Genomic DNA, 18,192 nt, shown 5'->3' with positions numbered 1-18,192 from the left:
CTTTTTTGGAGAAATATCTGCTCAGACCTTCTAAGAAAAATGATATTGATGAACCTACTTGCAGAGAAGAAATGGAGCTCCAAGGATGGAGAGAATGGACCTGTGGACACGGTGGGAGAGGGCAAGAGAGGGACGAATGGAGAAAGTAGCATTGACACATGTATACTATCAAGTGTAAGATAGACAGCTGGCGAGAAGTTGCTATGCAGAGCAGGGAGCCCAGTCTGATGCTCCGTATGACCTAGAGGGATGGGATGGCAGGAGGGAAGGGAGGCTAGGGAGGGAGAGAGTGTATATGTAACTACGGCTGGTTTGTGTTGTTGTATGGCAGAAACCAACATTGTAAAAACATGTTTTTAATATAAATAAATAAATGGGATTACATGAAACTAAAAAGCTGTTGCACAGCAAACTATCAACAAAATGAAAATGCAGCCTAGTGAACGGAAGATATTTGCAAACAATAAATCTTATGGCAGGTTAATATCCAAAATACCCAAAGAACTGATATGACTCAACATCAGGGAAAAAAAAAACTCAGATTGAAAAATGGACAGAGAATTTGAATAGATATTCTTCCCAAGGGACAGACAGATGACCAACAGACACATGAAAATATGCTCAACATCATTAATCATCAGAAAAATGAAAATCAAAATCACAAAGAGATATTATCTCACACCTGTCAGCACAGTTGTTATCAATGAACAACAAAGAGCAACAAATGGTGAGGACATGAAGTAAAGGAAACCCTTGGTCAAGGTTGGTGGAATGTAAACTGGTGCAGCTGCTGTGGAAAGCAGTATAGAGATGCCTTAAAATTTTTAAATTGAACAACCATATGGCCTAGCAATTCTACTCCTGGATATTTATCCAAAGAAAATTAAAATACTAATTATAAAAGATATGTGCACCCCTATATTCTTTGCAGCATTTTTTATAATACGGAAGCAACCTGAGAGCCTACATATAGATGAATAGATAAAAGAAAAAGATATATAAACAAAGAGATATACATATATACATGCATATACATACAACTCAGGTATAAAAAAATGAAATTTTGCCATTTGCAACAACATGGTTGGACCTATGGGGTATTATTCTGAGTGAAATAAGTCAGACAGAGAAAGACAAATAGTTTATGATTTCACTTATATGTGCAATCTGAAAAACAGAACAAATGAACAACCATAATGAAACAGAGTCAGAGATACAAAGAACAAGCAGGTGGTTGCCAAGGGTAAGTGGATGAGGGAAGGAAAAAAGTAGGTAAGGGAGATTAAGAGGTAGAGACTTCCAGTTGCAAAATAAATGAATCATAGGTACGAAATATACAGTGTGGGGAATACAGTCAATAATTAAGTAATATATTAGAGAAGGAAATGGAAACCCACTCCAGTATTCTTGCCTGGGGAGTCCCATGGACAGAGAAGCCTAGCAGGCTACAGTCTATGGGGTTGCAAGAAGCAGGCATGACTGAGCGACTAAGCACAGGTAATATATCTTTTCATCGTGATAGTAACTAGACTTATCCTGATGATCATTTTGAAATGTATAGGAATACCAAATCACTAGGTTGCATAACGGGAACTAACATAGTGTTGTAGGACAAATATATCTCAAAAACAAACAAATGAAGTCGTAGAAAAGGAGATCAGATTTGTGGTTACCAGGGGTGGGACACAGGGGAAGGGGAAATTGGAGGAAGGCATTCAAAAGGTACAAACTTCCACTTAAAACATAACCAGGTATTAGGAATGCAATGGACAACATGATAAGCACAAATAACACTGCTGTATGTAACACATAACAGTTGCTAGGAGAAAATCCTGAGAGTTCTCATCACAAGGAAAAAGCCTTTTTCTATTTAATTTTGTTTATTAAAGAAATAGAATTCTTCTATTTCTTTAATAGGATGATGAATGTTCACTAAAGTTACTGTATAATTGTTTCATGATGTAAGTCATACCATTATGCTATACATCTTAAACGTATACAGTGCCATATATCAATTATATCTCAATAAAACTGAGAGAAAAAAGATAGAGCCAGGATGACAACATGAATTACAGGGATTCTGATCCTGACTTGCTACAATGAAGAAGTGTCAAACAGTTAGAACTTCACAGAGAAGGTGGACCCCCTTGTATAGAAATGAGTTCCCTGACTCTTAAGGAGCTCAAGGGAAGGCTGGATGCTAACTATAGAGGGACACTTTAAAGATGATTCTTATTTCACATAGAGAGTTAGATAAGCTAGATTCTAAAAGGTCTTAAGGTCACTTCCAACACTGTGATTCTAGGACTGTAAAGAGATCTTTAATTTCTTTAGTAATTTACCTGTCTAATAATTTCTCACTTACAGGAACCCTTTCCATATGTCTGTACTCTTAAAATAACCATATGTTTATTTTAATCCCTAGATAAAAGTATTGATTAAAATAAACATACGGTTATTTATTATTATTATTATTATTCCTCATTATTTAATGAGGAAAAGAAAATTAAAACACTGAGCATCAATTATATGCTGGGCTTGTCTTGAGTACCTTATGTATATTACATCATTCAATCCTAACAATAATTGTAAGAGATAGACCTTTAAATTATTTTCCAGTTTCACATACAAAGAAATTGAAGTTCAAAGAGGTAAAGTCATATGCCTTAGATCACACAGTCAAACAATTCTGGAGCCTAGAAAAAAACCCAAGAGCCTGGCCTCTTAGCCACTCGGCTCGGTGTGTCTGTCTTATCCTCTTCCTTCTTACAAACACTCTGCTGCGGGACAACAAACCAAGAGAGCAGAAGGAACATCCTTCCAAACCAAGCTTGCTGACTCCAAAACCAATATGCTTTCCTAGCTTCAATTCTGGCCACTAGAGTTAAAGAAAATGTGAACAGTGTGAAGGAAAATAAGCAGTTTTAAATCCATTATGTAAGTTTAATTCCTGATTCATTGATTGAAACATCTAGTCTATAGCAAATGTACATGGCTAATATAGATAAAATGACTCCTTTTCTCAGCTTTAGATTACTTCAAGACAACAAAAAGGTGCCAAACTTCAATACTTTTTTAAATGTACTGCAATCTTTAACTGTTAAAGATTTTCAAATAATATATCTTCCATACACATAACAAACTACCTGGGTTTTTACTTGGGAAATTTTCATAAAGTAACAACAAATTATTAATAAAATAAGAAAAGCTGAGTTTGGTAGAAACAGCAACCCAGCCCTTCAGAAACTTCTTTCTCTGCAGTCATTCAGGACTTTACTAGTAAAGTAAGTTTCCTACCCCAAAAACAGAGCTTTAGAAAGCATTATGAAGGTTCTCTCTGAGACCGTTAATGTGTCAGTAAAACCACTTGACAGTGTTTTTCAGTAGTAAATCTCTGGAGTCATAATCCCATGAATGAGCACTTTATTAAAGACCTCAAGCTTTTTATTGCCCATATTTTTTATAACTTTTATTATTTTGGCAGGAACTTGATCCCAAAGTGAATGTGTTTCACAAGTCTGAACAACATTGCATCACCGGTCATTTACAAGGGTAAAGACACTTACATAAGAAGAGGAATAAATTCTATACTTCTTAATGTGCTCTTACAACATATTGTCATTTCCTATTGCTCATCTCCAAAAATGCATTTTATAGACAAACTCAATTCTTCATAATTTTCTAGGCTTGAAAAGTTAGTAATTACTATCTATAATCAAATTAACGTCATTCATTCACTGAGGAAATTTGCACAGCTATTCATCTTTACTGTTCCCCTGACAAATAATTTTTGGCACCAGACTTGTATGTAGGAAGCAGCCGTGAATCTATATATAAAGGGGATTACTGTTAAAAGTAAGACAACATCATGACCAGGGTTCAAATCATTTGCCACTTAATAGCTGTGCATACTGAGCACAGTACATAACCTCTCTGAGCACCTAGCAAAATGACTATGCTAATGGCAAGTGATTGGCGTTGTTGTTGTTCAGTCACTCAGTCGTGTCCGACTCTATGCGACTCCATGGACTGCAGCACGCCAGGCTTCCCTGTCCAACACCATCTCCCAGAGTTTGCTCAAACTCATCATGTTCACTGAGTTGGTAAGACCATCCAACCATCCTGTCCTCTGTCATCCCCTTCTCCTGTCTTCAATTGTTCCCAGTATCTGGGTCTTTTCTAATGAGTCAGCTCTTCACATCAGGTGGTCAAAGTGCTGGAGCTTCAACTTCAGCATCAGTCCTTCCAATGAATATTCAGGGTTGATTTTCTTTAGGATTGACTGGTTTTATCTCCTGGCAGTCCAAGGGACTCTCAAGAACCTTCTCCAACAACACAGTTCAAAAGCATCAGTTCTTCAGTGCTCAGCCTCCTTTATGGTTCAACACTCACATCCATACATGTACTACTGGAAAAACCATACCTCTGACTAGATGAACCTTTGCCAGCAAAGTAATGTCTCTGCTTTTTAATATGCTGTCTATATTTGTCATAGCTTTTCTTCCAAGGAGTAAAAGTCTTTTAATTTCATGTCTTTTAATTTCACCATCTGCAGTGATTTTGGGGCCCAGAAAAGTAAAGTTTCTCAGTGTTTCCATTGTTTCCCCATCTACTTGCCATGAAGTGATGGGACTGGATGCCATGATCTTAGTATTTTTAATATTGAGTTTTAAGCCAGCTTTTTCACTCTCCTCTTTCACCTTCATCAACAGGCTCTTCAGTTCTTCTTCACTTTCTGCCATAAGGGTGGTGTCATCTGCATATCTGAGGTTACTGATATTTCTCCCAGCAAACTTGATTCCAGCTTGTGCTTCATCCAGCCAAGTGTTTCTCATGATGTACTCTGCATAGAAGTCAAATAAGCAAGGTGACAATATATAGCCTTGACGTACTCCTTTTCCAATTTTGAACCAGCCCGTTGTTCCATGTCCAGTTCTAACTGTTTCTTCTTGACCTGAATACAGATTTCTCAGGAGGCAGGTAAGGTGGTCTGGCATTCCCATCCCTTGCAGAATTTTCCAGTTTGTTGTGATCTACACAGTCAAGGGTTTTACCGTAGTCAATGAGGCAGAAGTAGATGTTTTTCTGGAACTCTCTTGCTTTTTCAATGATCCAACGGATGTTGGCAATTTGATCTCTGGCTCCTCTGCCTTTTCTAAATCCAGCTTGAACATCTGGAAGTTCTCACTTCATGTACTGTTGAAGCCTAGCTTGGAGAATTTTGAGCATTACTTTGCTAGCATGTGAAATGAGTACAATTGTGCAGGAGTTTGAACATTCTTTGGCATTGCCCTTCTTTGGGATTGGAAAGAAAACTGACCTTTTCCAGTCCTGTGGCCGGCCACTGCTGAGTTTTCCAAATTTCCAAGTGATTGGTAAATTGTGACTATTATACTCATGATTGCTGACAGTACTAAAGTAAAAACTCTGAAAGTCATAAATTTCACTAAGAAAGTTTACTTATAGGTAAAATACTGAAAGTGTCATTTTTAAATAATCTTATTTATATTTATTTATAAGACATATATATATATTTATAAGACAAAGCAAATGAGTAAATATTATTATTAGGATCCAAAAGATAACTCATATAAAGTAAAAGGATATTAAGAAAACTCTAAAATATTACTTTTAATTAAAAATATGAGAATTACACAGCACTATCCTCAATGTGATGTGGCAGCCTGGATGCGAGGGGCTTTGAAGGAGAACAGACACATGTATATGTATGGCTGAATCCCTTCACTGTTCATCTGAAACTATCACAGTATTGTTAATCAGCTATACTCCAATATCAAATAAAAAGTTCCCAAAAGTATCAGCATTAATTCATTTCTAAAAAAGCATTTCTAGCTTTATCCACTAAAAGCAATGACATCCCAATAGCAATGAGCATACCTAAAGCCTGAATCTTGGTTGCTAAGCACTCTTCCCCAGTAAAAGGAGCCAAAATTCCATAGAGAACAGGCTGATTTCAGTTCTGTGGTCTGAAAATTGTAAGTGAGCCTAAGATATATTCTGTTTAAAAGCACAGAAGCATTGAAAGACTAAAGGAGTCAAGTTATAAGGTCACAGAGACAATCTTGCAGGGACTCCTTCTGGCCAAACATGGAGGATTTGGAAAGCCAAAAGGAGAATAATTGATTATTAATAGTAAGTAAATAAAATTCCATGTGTCCATAGATTTGAAAATAATAAGAAAGAAAATAAAAAGCTTTTCTTTAGGAAGAATGTTGACTAATAAGTAGAAGGAATGATGAAATTTGAATATTACCACTTTGCCACCCCTGATATAAATTAATCCAGGCAAGAACCAATAGATGAAAACATCACTAGGTAACTCAAGGGGGAACAGAAATAAATAATCTGCCAACTCTCACCCTACAGATACCTTCAGATCAGATCAGATCAGATCAGTCACTCAGTCGTGTCCGACTCTTTGTGACCCCATGAATTGCAGCACGCCAGGCCTCCCTGTCCATCACCAACTCCCGGAGTTCACTCAGACTCACGTCCATCGAGTCAGTGATGCCATCCAGCCATCTCATCCTCTGTCGTCCCCTTCTCCTCTTGCCCCAATCCCTCCCAGCATCAGAGTCTTTTCCAATGAGTCAACTCTTCGCATGAGGTGGCCAAAGTACTGGAGTTTCAGCTTTAGCATCATTCCTTCCAAAGAAATCCCAGGGCTGATCTCCTTCAGAATGGACTGGTTGGATCTCCTTGCAGTCCAAGGGACTCTCAAGAGTCTTCTCCAACACCACAGTTCAAAAGCATCAATTCTTCGGTGCTCAGCCTTCTTCACAGTCCAACTCTCACATCCATACATGACCACAGGAAAAACCACAGCCTTGACTAGACGAACCTTTATTGGCAAAGTAATGTCTCTGCTTTTCAATATGCTATCTAGGTTGGTCATAACTTTCCTTCCAAGGAGTAAGCATCTTTTAATTTCATGGCTGCAGTCACCATCTGTAGTGATTTTGGAGCCCCCAAAAATAAAGTCTGACACTGTTTCCACTGTTTCCCCATCTATTTCCCATGAAGTGATGGGACCAGATGCCATGATCTTCGTTTTCTGAATGTTGAGCTTTAAGCCAACTTTTTCACTCTCCTCTTTCACTTTCATCAAGAGGCTTTTGAGTTCCTCTTCACTTTCTGCCATAAGGGTGGTGTCATCTACATATCTGAGGTTATTGATATTTCTCCCTGCAATCTTGATTCCAGCTTGTGTTTCTTCTAGTCCAGCATTTCTCATGATGTACTCTATATATAAGTAAATAAGCAGGGTGACAATATACAGCCTTGACGGACTCCTTTTCCTATTTGGAACCAGTCTGTTGTTCCATGTCCAGTTCTAACTCTTGCTTCCTGACCTGCATACAGGTTTCTCAAGAGGCAGGTCAGGTGGTCTGGTATTCCCATCTCTTTCAGAATTTTCCAGTTTATTGTGATCCACATAGTCAAAGGCTTTGGCATAGTCAATAAAGCAGAAATAGATGTTTTTCTGGAACTCTCTTGCTTTTTCCATGATCCAGCAGATGTTGGGAATTTGATCTCTGGCTCCTCTGCCTTTTCTAAAACCAGCTTCAACATCTGGAAGTTCACGGTTCACATATTGCTGAAGCCTGGCTTGGAGAATTTTGAGCATTACTTTACTAGTGTGTGAGATGAGTGCAACTGTGCGGTAGTTTGAGCATTCTTTGGCATTGCCTTTCTTTGGGATTGGAATGAAAACTGACCTTTTCCAGTCCTGTGGCCACTGCTGAGTTTTCCAAATTTGCTGTCATATTGAGTGCAGCACTTTCACAGCATCATCTTTCAGGATTTGGAATAGCTCAACTGGAATTCTATCAACTCCACTCGCTTTGTTCATAGTGATGCTTTCTAAGGCCCACTTGAGTTCACATTCCAGGATGTCTGGCTCTAGGTCAGTGATCACACCATCGTGATTATCTGGGTCATGAAGATCTTTTTTGTACAGTTCTTCTGTGTACTCTTGCCATCTCTTCTTAATATCTTCTGTTTCTGTTAGGTCCATACCATTTCTGTCCTTTATCGAGCCCATCTTTGCATGAAATGTTCCCTTGGTATCTCTGATTTTCTTGAAGAGATCTCTAGTCTTTCCCATTCTGTTGTTTTCCTCTCTTTCTTTGCATTGATTGCTGAAGAAGGCTTTCTTATCTCTTCTCGCTATTCTTTGGAACTCTGCATTCAGATGTTTATATCTTTCCTTTTCTCCTTACTTGGCTTCAGAAAATAAAATGTACCTTTTCACCGAAGATATGGGCAATCAAACAGTTTCAGCAACAATGGAACAATCTAACACTATTTGCTTCTAATGCAATTCAATATGAAGTTTACAACTTTATCTTTGAAATATTCCTGCCAAAAAGGTTTAACCTGAATCCAATACTGCCTCTAAATCCAACTTTACCTGTATAGGGTATAGTTAAGCAAGTTAAATACATCTTGAAGAAACAATCAGGCCACTGCTTTGTACTCTGTATGAGAAGTCAATAACATCTTTTTTAATGCTATTAAAAAAAAACTATAAAAGCCTAAAAATAACCAAAAAATGCAATGGATGAACCTAGAACGTACTGCAATTTGGGGAAAAAAACAGCTATAAAAGACATTCTTGTAGAAAATGATTACATTTGAAAGTCAATATTAGATGTTTATTATCTATTGCTGTGTAAAAAATTAGCCCAAACTTAATGGCTTAACACAACAAACATCTATTATCTCACAGCTCTATGAGCCAGAAATCTGGGACCGACTTAGCTGGATGTTTCTGATTCAAGGTCTCTCATAAGGCTATAATCAAACTGTTGACCAGGGCTACTATCATCTCAAGATTCAGCTGAACGAGGATTCACTTCCAGTCTCACTCATATGGTAGGTGATAGGCCTCAGTTCCTGGGCTCCTGGGCCATGCAACTTCTACCTGAGTGCCCCCCATGTAACACCTGGCTTCCCTCAAAAGCAGTGACTCAAGAGAATTCAAGAGAGTGTATCTAAGACAAAAGCCACAGTGTTTTTATAACCCAATCTCCAAAGTGAGATTTGACCACCACTTCTGACATATTCCGGTCACAGGAAGTGAGCCACTTCATCCAGCCCACAAGGGGAGGGAGATTAAACTTCACCTTTCAAGAGTACAAAAAAGGAGGCTTGGAAACCTCCATGAGTAATCGATACTGTGGCATCACTGTTGACTTTTAGATGTGATAATGATATTGTGGTCATGTAGGATAATGTCCTTATTCTTAAGCTTCAGTGGTCAGAAACAATACATATAACGTCTAAACCTATTTTCAAGTGATTCTGCAAATATGTGTACATGTGTACCAGGTAATAAAGCAAATACAGAAAAGTGGTAACAATTGTTGCATTTGGATGTATAATAAATGGATGCTCACTGTATTCCTTCACCCTTTCTATATGTGTTTGACATTTTTCTTAAGAAAAAGCTGGAAAAAAAATAATTATTTGAATGGTATCCCCTCAAAATTCAAATGCTGAAGCCCTAACATCCAGTATGATGGTGTTTGGAGATGGGGCCATTGAGGGATAATTATCTTCAGATGGAGCCATGGGGGTGGGGTCCTCGTGTTGGGATTAGTGGCTTATAAAAGACACCAGGGATCTTGCTAATTCAGTCTGCCATGTGAAGATACGGCAAGACAGTGGGTGTCTGCAAGCCAGGAAGAGAACTCTTACCCCCTTGATCTTGGACTTCCCCACCTCTGGAAATATGAGAAATAAATGTCTGCTTTTCAAGCCACCCAGTGTATGGCATTTTGTTATGAGAGCTGAAGCAGACTAAGACAAGGTGTTGAAATGATTGGAGTGACTTGGTAATGGTGGTAAAAATCTTTTCTCCTTTCACACGGTTAATGTGACAGAAGAAGAAATCTAGTGGTCAGAAGGGCTCTTTGATGCAGGGAATTGGAGAGAAATAGAAATTATTATCATTACTGGATCACTTTCACATTCCAACTTCCCATGTCACCTCACCTTGGCAGTGATGTCACCATAGACATGGAAGACCTCAGGATTTCCCACGAAGATAGCTCCTTCACTGAGTCCTGCCAATTCCAGAACCCCCTTCACAGCCGGTGGGACACACTGAAACTTCACCCCTCATGGAGCCTCTTTTTCTCAGCATTAGTCAGTCTTTCATTTTAAACTCCATCTCCTTTACTCTTCAATTTTCTCCTACGTATTTTACTAACTGATGGCACTAGCTTACTTTTGGTTTTGGAAATTAACCCCTATCATTAATCCCACAATTAGTTTCTTTGACAGAAAATTTTAAAAAGGATTATATAGTGTTTAAAAAAACATACAGTATTAATTCCCATGCTCAAACAGGTTCTCACTCATTTGGAAAGATCAAGCAACTAATTATATAAATAAAAGTTCAGAGGTAAGAGTCACTTCCCTTGGGCAATGTCTCTCAAAATTAAAACCCCTGTATCCTTTCAGCCAGCAAGTCTACTTTTGGGATTTTTGTCTTGCTGACAGAGTCTCACATATGAAAAATGATGGATTATTCCTAGCGGCCTTGTATATAATACTGTGTAGTACCTTACCAATTTTTCAAAATAAACAGAGAAACATTGAGTGTGCAAAGTTGTTGCCATGTGTGTTAAACAATAAATAAAAAGAATAAATATATGCATATAGAGTATTTGTAGAAAGGTATATAAGAAATTATTAACAGAGGTTGCCTCTAGAGAGAGCAACTGGGTGGTTGGGGGGAAGGGATTGGGGGACACTTCTCACCACATTCTCCTGTGTCCACTTAGAATTTTGCATCTTGTGAATGCATTGCCTCTTTGTTTAAAAAATAATAATAAGTTAAAAAAAATTTTTACTCCTTATAATTCAACCAAATAAGACACTTTAGTACACATGTTTTACTTATTAAGTGTTTTGCATTTCTTTTTTTCTAATTAGAAAAAAGCTGTATCCAGAGGCCTGATCAGGTCACAGAGTCCCATGTGCCCCCCAGCCCTTCTGCAGAGAGGAGCCTTTGGGAATTGTGGTCGGTGACACCAGTATGCTCATCCACACCTGATTTTGAGTCTCTGCCTCATAAACATGATCACAGATGCACACACGTGCTCCACATACTGTACCTGGCTCAGCTGGCCTTTCTCTTCAATGTAGGAGGCAGCTTTTTTCTGCTCTCTGTTTACTTCTGAAGCCAGCCTCATGATTGTCTCTCTGCTAGCTTTTGCCTCCATCTCATGGACATTTATAGTCTCTTCAAGAGCAACAATTTGTCCCTTCACAAATGCATTTTCCTTGCACAGCTCTCCAAGCTGAAGAGAAAGCAATTACAGCTGTCCTGTAAAAATTGGTAATTTCATACTACTCTCTCTAAGCAACTCTGATCTATGTACCCCAGTGATCACATTATCACATGAAAACAGTAAAGGCACTGTTCCTCCATCCACTCAAAACATAACATTTTCAAAGGCAGCCTCTAAACTCTCTTGTTATGGGCAGACAGGATAGGCAAATTGAAATTAATCAAAAGGTAGCTACAAGGCAACAATGATGAGCATTCAGCCAAAAGCTTTCAGACAGAACAGGCATTGGCAAGCCCCTGGCTGCTAAACACTCCAGGGATGGTGATGTTTCTACAGAGTTACAGCAGGCAAGCAAGGAAGTTCAATTCAGTCCACGTCCGCTGGCACCAACTGATTATAAGGCGTCACCTGGCACAGAGGAGGAATACAGAGAAGAAGGCAGGACTCTCTTTATTTCAAAAGAAAGTCCTTCTAATTAATATAAGCATAGAAAAAGTCCTGAATAACATGCACAAACCGTGGTTATCATTGGGACTAGCTGGGCTTTTCACTCTCCATGTTGTGCATTTGAGGGGCTAGCTGGGAACATTAATAAGATCTGTATGATTTAGAAGGAGGGAAAATAAAACCAACCAGGCTCCTGGCCCCAGGGAAACAGCCATGCAGACAGCACAAGGATGCCTGTAGGAAGACCTGAAACTCCACAAGACATGGCCAGCATGTGTGTTAGGACAATCTGGGGAAGTGACGCATCTTTAGCCTCAACAATTTGCCAACATGGTGCCCTGCTCCTGAATCAGAGCTGTTCCCTCTCTCTTGAACACTTTTCCTTTCCAACATCCTTTTATTAAAAAAAAAAAAGAAAGAAAACTTTTAATTTTATATTGGAGTATAGTTGATTATGTTGTGATAGTTTCCAGTGGACAGCAGAGGGATTCAGCCATACATACGCATGTATCCAATCTCTCCCTAAACTCCCCTCCCATCCAGACACATAACATTGAGCAGAGTTCCCCGTGCTATACAGTGGTTTCAATATCCCTTAAAAGTCCCCATTCCAGAGGGCACACCTTAGCCAGTCTACCTAAACTAGCATTCCATGCCTCTAACATGCTTTATGGTCTTTCCCCCGAACCTGATTTGTACTTCTTCACTGCTCCTTTTACTCGGGGGGGTAATATTGTATACTTATTTGTTTATTGCCTCTGCATCTTCACCCACAACAGTGGAAGCTCTTAGGTGGGCACAGACTTCATCTTGTCTCATTCACTACTCTATCCCAACACCCAGAATACTGTCTATCACATTGTAATCACTCACTCAATATTTGGGAAGTGGATGGATGGATGTCAAATAAGTTCTTAGAAACCCTTCTTTTCTACCATCTTTCTTTCCTTCAGTTCAGTTCAGTTGCTCAGTTGTATCTGACTCTGTGACCCCATGGACTGCAGCACACTAGGCCTCCCTGTCCATCACCAACTCCCGGAGTTTACTCAAACTCATGTCCATTGAGTCGGTGATGCCATTCAACTATCTCATCCTCTGTCGTCCCCTTCTTCTCCTGCCTAATCTTTCCCAGCATCAGGGTCTTTTCCAATGAGTCAGCTCTTTGCATGAGGTGGCCAAAGTATTGGAGTTTCAGTTTCAACATCAGTCCTTCCAATGAATATTCAGGACTGATTTCCTTTAGGATGGACTGGTTGGAAATCCTTGCAGTCCAAGGGACTCTCAAGAGTCTTCTCCAACACCACAGTTCAAAAGCATCAATTCTTCAGCCCTCAGCCTTCTTTATAGTCCAACTCTCACATCCATACATGACTACTGGAAAAACCATAGCCTTGACTAGATGGACTGTTGTTGGCAAAGTAATGTCTCTGCTTTTTAACATGCTGTCTAGGTTGGTCATAACTTTTCTTCCAAGGAGTAAGCGTCTTTTAATTTCATGGCTGCAGTTACCATCTGAAGTGATTTTGGAGTCCAAAGAAAATAAAGTCTGCCACTGTTTCCCATAGTTTCCCTATTTACCATGAAGTGATGTTAAGCCAACTTTTTCACTTTCTTCTTTCACTTTCATCAAGAGGCTCTTTAGTTCTTCTTCACTTTCTGCCATAAGGATGGTGTCATTTGCATTTCTGAGGCTATTGATATTTCTCCTGGCAATCTTGATTCCAGTTTGTGCTTCATCCAGCCCAGCGTTTCTCATGATGTACTCTGCATACAAGTTAACTAAGCAGGGTGACAATATACACCCTTGACGTACTCCTTTTCCTATTTGGAACCAGTCTGTTATTCCATGTCCAGTTCTAACTGTTGCTCCCTGACCTGCTTACAGATTTCTCAAGAGGCAGGTTTCCTTAGAGGGTGTGTATACATGTATTTATGAGGTGAAGAGAATAAGGGAATGGTTTTGAAACTGGAGAGGTTTTGGTAACCTCAGGGAACACCTGGTGAGTGTTGAAGACAGCAGGCTTTTTACTCTTGACCAGTGATTTCTATGTAAGATGGGGAGCGGGAGTTCCCTGATGATCCAGGGGTTAAGAACTGGCCTTCCAAAGCATGGGACATGGATTAGATCCCTTGTCAGGAAGCATGCCTCAGGGCAACCAAGCTCATGCACCGCAACTAGAGAAGCCGTCATGCACTGCAACGAAGACCCAGTGCAGCCAAAATAAAGAAATAAGGTGAGGAGTTGCTAGGTGATTGAGATGCTAAAGCTCTAGGGTCCCAGTATCTGTTTAAAAATATAGGTTATATTATCATTCAGGTACAGTGAGGCCAACAAATCAGGAGAGACTGAAAGAGTTTGCTGTTCTCAGCTCCTGAGAGAAGGGGGCACACCATGCCATGTAGGGCCACCCAGGGAGCACCAGGGCTGGGCAGGAGACAGAGGGAGCCAGGGTGAAAACATGTTTTCCACAGGAAGAAAGAGGTGAGGCAGGGTGGGCAGGCTTAGGGTTGCCTAGTTTGAAGAATTTCAGTGGGTTCTGGAGTGTGGGAGCCATCTCTAGTTATCCGGCACCTGGCTCTGGGGTGATTGGTTGGATAGTGGCCCAGAGAGTAAAAATCTGCTAGAAGAAGTGGTTGGGGTGTGGGCTGCTCTGAGTTCGGTGGTTTGCATAGGAAAGCTGTGCACCCAGGAGAGTCATTTACTAGGAACTGGCTCACCCTGGAACTCAAGGTCAGCAAGGCCCCAGATGTCAAGGCATTAGAAGAAAATAAAAAGGCGAGGTTAATATGGTTTCAACACAGGTTAGTACTTGGAGATTGCCTGTGAGGTGGGAAAGGGTGTCTTAAGGAAGAAGCATTTTAATTGTCTTCTCTTTTCCCCACCACTTGCTTTAAAGATAAGCTTCCAAACTACAGTACAAAGTAGACTTTTACAGCCAGCCTTCCTGGTCACGTGTGAGCAACAGAGAGGAGGAGAAAGAGCTGAATCTAGCACCTTGAGGGAATTAGATGGACCTGGGACGGAGCAACCAAAACTCATCAGTGAGGTGGAACTTCCTGAAGTAAAATGAAATCATTTCACAGCTCTCCCAGGGTACACACGGGATATTTACTAATAAACCACTGAGGGGAGGCCTTTGAGAATGGCCATATCCCCAGTGTTCAGGGCAGCACTATTCACAACAGCCAAAACATGGAAGCAACCTAAATGTCCATCAGCAGAGGAATGGATAAAGAAGATCTGGTACATGTATATAAGGAATATTATTCAGCCATAAAAAAGGATGAAATAATGCCATTTGCCGCAACATTGATGGACCTAGAGATTTTCACCCCTAGAGTCTGGGATTAACATAAACACACCACTGTATATAAAACTAGGATCTACTGTATAGCACAGAAAACTATACTCAATATTTTATAATGTCTGGGATTAACATAAACACACCACTGTATATAAAACTAGGATCTACTGTATAGCACAGAAAATCATACTCAGTATTTTATAATGTCTGGGATTAACATAAACACACCACTGTATATAAAACTAGGATCTACTGTATAGCACAGAAAATCATACTCAATATTTTATAGTAACTTGTAAGGGAAAAGAATTTGAAAAAGAATATATATATACACACACACACCCGTATATGTAACTGAATTATAGGTATATGAATCACTTCACTGTATACCTGAAACTAATACAACATTGTAAATCAAGTATACTTCAATTTTAAAGAATAAACAAATAAAACACTGTTTTAAAAAAGAATGGCTGCATGGAAAGCCATTCAGAAGCAAGGGTAGGTACAGAGATATGGTGCCCATTCAAATACCTTCAGGTTCCCTAATGAATCACTGCAAGCCAAGTGAATTATTCAGTTGATATCATTAATTTCCATCTCAATGGCAACCTACCATCACAGCAGGATTTTTATTTTTTGGCTTAAGCATAAAATTAAAAAGTACTATAGAGCTAATCTTAGCCTGACACACAAGTATCCCCAAAATGACATGCAGCTGGTTCTGGTTTTTAGTTGTGTGTATGTGTTTCTGACTGTACCTAAAACAAACAAAAATCTTCCTAAAATATATCATTTAAATGAATAATTACTTTTATTTGACAATCTAAATATATTTTAAGCAAAAAATCAATCCCTTCTGGAAATTAAGTAAGTAAGTATTGGTCACTCAGTCATTTTCAACTCTTTGTGACCCCATGGACTGTAGCCCACCAGGCTCTTCTATCCATGGCATTCTCCAGGCAAGAACACTGGAGTGGGTTGCCATTTTCTCCTCCAGGGGATCTTCCCAACCCAGAGACTGAACCTGGGTCTCCTGCACTGCAGGCAGATTATTTACCATCTGAGCCAGAGAGAACTTGTGGAGAAAAATTAATCCCAAATAATGCTAGAAAGAATCTTGGAATTGAGGCTCAGAGAGGTGGTATGGTTTTTCCCAGATCACACAGTTGGTTAATGCTGTACTGGCTCCTGTCCTGTTCTCCTGCACCCCGAGACTTAACCTCAGCTCCTCTTCATGGCACACATCAGAACAACTATTCAATGCATAGTCATTTTAGTCTTCATACAAGCACCTTAAGAATTAAATCTTCATCTGATGCTTTTTCATTCTTCTCTGGATCTAAGCAGTCACGAAGTTGAGCCAGAAATTCCTCATGTTTCCTGCAATTCTGTGAGACTTGATTCTTATTCTCCTCGTTTTCCTTTAAACATTTTCTATTGGTCAAATAAGAAGTAAGTTTTAACACCAAAGAAGATAACATTCATCAAAGTTCAGTACTTGAGCCCTCTGTTGGGAAATAACCAATCATCATTTTCAACACAACATAGTTTCCCAGATACAGAGTACATAATTGTTTTAAAAGCCTAGTTAAAGAAGGAGAAAAGTGGAAGCAACTCTGGAGCACCTATACTTTGCAAAAATGTAGGGAGATCTTCATGTCATCTTAGCAAGGAAGACAGGTTATCTGCCTCCTGTCCTTGACCTTTTAGGATCTGCAGAAGGGGCAGGTGGTCCTCTAGATCAGGGGTCCCCAACCTCTGGGTCATAGACCAGTACCTGCTGTCAGATCAGTGGCAGCATTAGATGAGAAATGAAGTGCACAATAAATTCAACGTGCTTGAATCATCCTGAAACCACCCCCACCACTCCCAATCCATGGAAAATCTATCTTTCATGAGATAAGTCTCTGGTGCCAAAAAGGCTGGAGTCTGTTGCTCTAGATCAAACACGGATCCATGACTCAGTTGAGGCTTCATGGGGGAAGAAAGAAAGTAATGCTACAGTGGGCTTAGAGACCAAGCTTTGGTCACTATACAATGATCCATAAGGGTTACTTAGAGCATTCCTTGATTCACGGCCAAGGGTGAAGTGAAGTCGCTCAGTTGTGTCCAACTATTTTCGACCCCATGGACTGTAGCCTACCACACTCCTCTGTCCATGGGATTTTCCAAGCAAGAATACTGGAGTGGGTTGCCATTTCCTTCTCCAGAGGATCTTCCCAACCCAGGGATCGATCCCAGGTCTCCTGCATTGTAGGCAAACACTTTACCATCTGAGCCACCAGGGAAGTCGATTAAATATAATTAAAAAATACATCAGAAGCAGAGGATGTGCCCACCTCTAGAGAAGAGAGGTGTTCAGTCATCAGCAAAGATCACAACTAGTTTTTGCACATCTAGAATTGTTAAAGAGTACTGAAATGGGCCAATCAAGGAAAATCAGTCAATTTATGCCCTGCTGTGAATATTTTATTTCGAATCTCAGATAGGTTTGCTGAAATAGCATGGTCTATTTCTAATGCTTTAAATGCTAAAAACTAAGAGAACATTAAAAAACAGACATATTTTAAAGGCAAATTAGAATCATTTCAATAATTTGGCATCATTTTTAGTACCCTAGATAATGAACATGATTATTGCTTTCTCTTTTTACCATTTTAAGTGTTTATAACAACACTCTAATGTTACTGCAAATTCTTTCACACAATTCAAAGATTAACAAAGTATGTAATTGCATATACTCAAAATCATGCCATATTTCTATTTAGAAAAATGTATAACAATAAAAGACCAACATCAATATTCTGAGTTCTAATTTTTAACATATGAAAAGTAGTATGTATTCAGTGTCTCTAACTCATGAAAGTCATAGTAAATGCCATGGCTCTGATTAATTTATGTATGTGATTCAATACATTTACTCCAAGATTTCAATATTACTTCTCTATTCCAGGAACTTCTAAACTATTACCACTTTTATTTGCATTTCACTTTGACCTAACAAAGTTCCAGGCATCCACCATAATGACATAATCATATAAATGTGAAAATATGAACATATATGGATCCTCATTGCATTTTGGTTTACAATAATTTTTTGAGTGGAACTAACC

At 39.2% G+C, this 18,192-nt stretch overlaps 1 protein-coding gene across 3 annotated transcripts in view; it reads right to left on the bottom strand.

Moving 5' to 3' along the window:
• The window catches only part of CCDC170 (coiled-coil domain containing 170), a 95,831-nt gene that overhangs the window by 43,461 nt on the left and 34,178 nt on the right, over positions 1-18,192 (bottom strand). For all 3 annotated transcript variants that reach the window (XM_070376874.1, XM_070376875.1, XM_070376876.1), the window contains 2 exons: positions 16,372-16,513; positions 11,148-11,333 (listed from right to left, as the gene is read on the bottom strand). In XM_070376874.1, the coding sequence (XP_070232975.1) occupies positions 11,148-11,333; positions 16,372-16,513 (328 nt within the window). The remainder of the gene's footprint in view (positions 1-11,147; positions 11,334-16,371; positions 16,514-18,192) is intronic.

Source organism: Bos mutus, chromosome 9 (assembly GCF_027580195.1).
Source record: "Bos mutus isolate GX-2022 chromosome 9, NWIPB_WYAK_1.1, whole genome shotgun sequence".
Classification (NCBI taxonomy): Eukaryota; Metazoa; Chordata; class Mammalia; order Artiodactyla; family Bovidae; genus Bos; species Bos mutus.
The sequence above is the reverse complement of the archived record's forward strand: the minus strand, read 5'-3'. Positions and strand labels throughout refer to the sequence as shown.